This window comes from Oxyura jamaicensis, unplaced genomic scaffold (assembly GCF_011077185.1).
Source record: "Oxyura jamaicensis isolate SHBP4307 breed ruddy duck unplaced genomic scaffold, BPBGC_Ojam_1.0 oxyUn_random_OJ70198, whole genome shotgun sequence".
In the NCBI taxonomy this organism is placed as follows: domain Eukaryota; kingdom Metazoa; phylum Chordata; class Aves; order Anseriformes; family Anatidae; genus Oxyura; species Oxyura jamaicensis.
The window spans coordinates 348-2486 of record NW_023309838.1 but is presented as its reverse complement, the minus strand read 5'-3'; the positions used below and the strand labels follow the sequence as shown (position 1 = coordinate 2486).

Sequence of the window (2139 nt, the reverse complement as noted above, 5' to 3'; positions counted from 1 at the left end):
ACGCCTGACCCATTTCCCCCTGGGGGGCTGCATAGCGGGATCACTGAACCCCCCCCCCCCCCCCCCCCCGGCGGGCCCCCCCCCCCCGCCCCGGGGGGGCCCATTCCGGGGGGGGGCGGGGCAGGGCAGGCGGCACCCCCTCACCTGGGGCCTGCCAAAAATTGTGCCCCCCCCCACCCCGGGGTGGGGCTGCAACCGTGCCTGGCTCTTATCCACCCCGCGCAGCTGCTCCCCGGCCCCAACCGCCCGCCGTGCGCTGGGGCTGGGGGGACACAAACGGGGAGTGCTCGGGTGCTGCCTCCTGCTCCTTTATTGCAGCCGACCCCGTCTGGGCGCCCACCACCCCGGTGGCCCCGGCTCGCCGCCACATCGGGCCCCCTCCCTGCGGGGGTTTCAGAGGGGGCCGTCACCCGGCGGAGGGCTGGGGCCGTCCCCGGGGGGGGGACAGCCCTACTTGGCCAGCTTGAGGAGGCGCTGGATGTCGGTCTCCAGCTGGGCGGTGGGCAGGCGGGGGCTGTAGCGGCGGAAAGGTTCCCCCTCGGGGCCCACCAGGAACTTCTCGAAGTTCCAGGAGATGTCGGAGCGCCGCACGGGGCTCCACACCACGAAGCGGGGCTCGGTCATCAGGTGGTCGGGCTCGTCCACCGGGGCGGGCAGGTGGGCTTTCAGGTAGGCGAAGACAGGGTGGGTGTCCTGCCCGTTCACCTGGCACTTCTGGAACAGGGTGAAGTTGGGCTCGAAGCCGCCCCCCGGCCGCACGTGCTTGAGGCAGTTGAGGATCTCCTCGTTGGTGCCGTTCTCCTGGGACGGGGAAGGGGACACCAGGGTTGTGCCGCCGCTGTCCCGAGCGCTGGGCTCTGTGCCCCCCCTGACCCCCCCCACCCATGCTGGGCACCTACCTGGTAGCCAAACTGGTTGCAGGGGAAGCCCAGCACCACCAGCCGCCGCGGGTAGCGAGCCTGCAGCTGGTTGAGCTGGGTGTAGTCCCGCACCGTGGTGCCTCAGAGCGACGCCACGTTCTCGATGAGGACCACGCGGCCCCGGAAGACGTTGAAGTCCACCTTCTCCCCCTGCAAGGAGGTGGCGCTCAGGTCATAGAAGGACTTGGCGACGGGGACGCTCATGGCTGCGGGTGCGCTCCGGATCTGCTGCCTGCCCGCCCGCTGCCCGCGCACCTTAAGGGCCGCCCGGCACCCACGTGACGCCACCGAGGTCCCCGCGCCGTGACTTGGCAGAAACCGGAGCCGTCCCACCCTCTGGCACTGGCCCAAGGGGACGAGGAAGAGGCAGAGGAAGGCCGGGGCCATGCTCCTACCCGCCTCAATAATTCACACCGCTGCGGCGTAGGGCGCGGGCGCTGTCCCTGTTGGGGCAAGGGTTCCCCGCACAGCTGGAAACAGCTGGGGCGTTGGGAGATAACGGGGTGCTGCGGCTTCGGGGGCGCTGGGTGCGCCCCGGCAGGCGATGGGGAGGGACGGGTGCCTCCACGCCTCCCCTTCCCCGTCCCACTGGGACCAGTGGGCCCTATCCCAGTGCCCACCAGCACACCGGTACCTGCTGGGGCCCACCCATCCCAGTAAGGAACGGCATCCCAGTTCCCATCCATCCTGGTGCACAGCCATCCCAGTAAAGAACGGCATCCTGGTGCCAGCCACCACCCCAGTGCCCGACGCTCCTGATGCCCACCCACCCCAGTGCCCTCTGCCCGGCTGTTTGATGTCCCTGTGTCCCCCCAGCCTTGTCCCCAAGCCAGGAAAGGGGACACCGGCCCGGCCCCTCCATTATTCATCGCCGCTCGGGTTGCTGTGGCCTGGCTGTGCCCGCGGTACCGAGGACGCTGCGGTGGCACTGCCGGGTGACGCCGTCCCGGTGGCACCAGACGAGCCAGCTGGAGGGTTTGGGGGGGGCTCCAGCATCTCCTTTATTGTGGAAACTGAGTGTGCAAAACCGGGGGGTGGGGGGGGCGCGGGGTGTGCAAACAGCGCCTGGGACCCCCCCACGCACGCCAAGCCCCCCTCCCCAAAATGGGTCTGGCGGCGGCGGGGAGCCAGGGGTTTGGGGGGGGGGGGGGGGGGGGGGGGGGGGGGGGCCCACCCCGCCGGCCCCCCCCTCCCCCCCCCCCCCCCCCCATTTTGGCCC

At 71.2% G+C, this 2139-nt stretch overlaps 1 protein-coding gene across 1 annotated transcript; it reads right to left on the bottom strand.

The window, feature by feature from the left end:
• Positions 1-284: 284 nt before the first annotated feature.
• On the bottom strand, positions 285-1425 carry LOC118159408 (glutathione peroxidase 2-like). Its single transcript, XM_035313994.1, has 2 exons — positions 900-1425; positions 285-801 (listed from the first exon to the last, which is right to left on the bottom strand). The coding sequence occupies exons 1-2, from the start codon at positions 1305-1307 to the stop codon at positions 451-453; spliced, it is 759 nt and encodes a 252-aa protein (XP_035169885.1). The 5' UTR covers positions 1308-1425; the 3' UTR covers positions 285-450.
• Between the last annotated feature and the right edge of the window lie 714 nt (positions 1426-2139).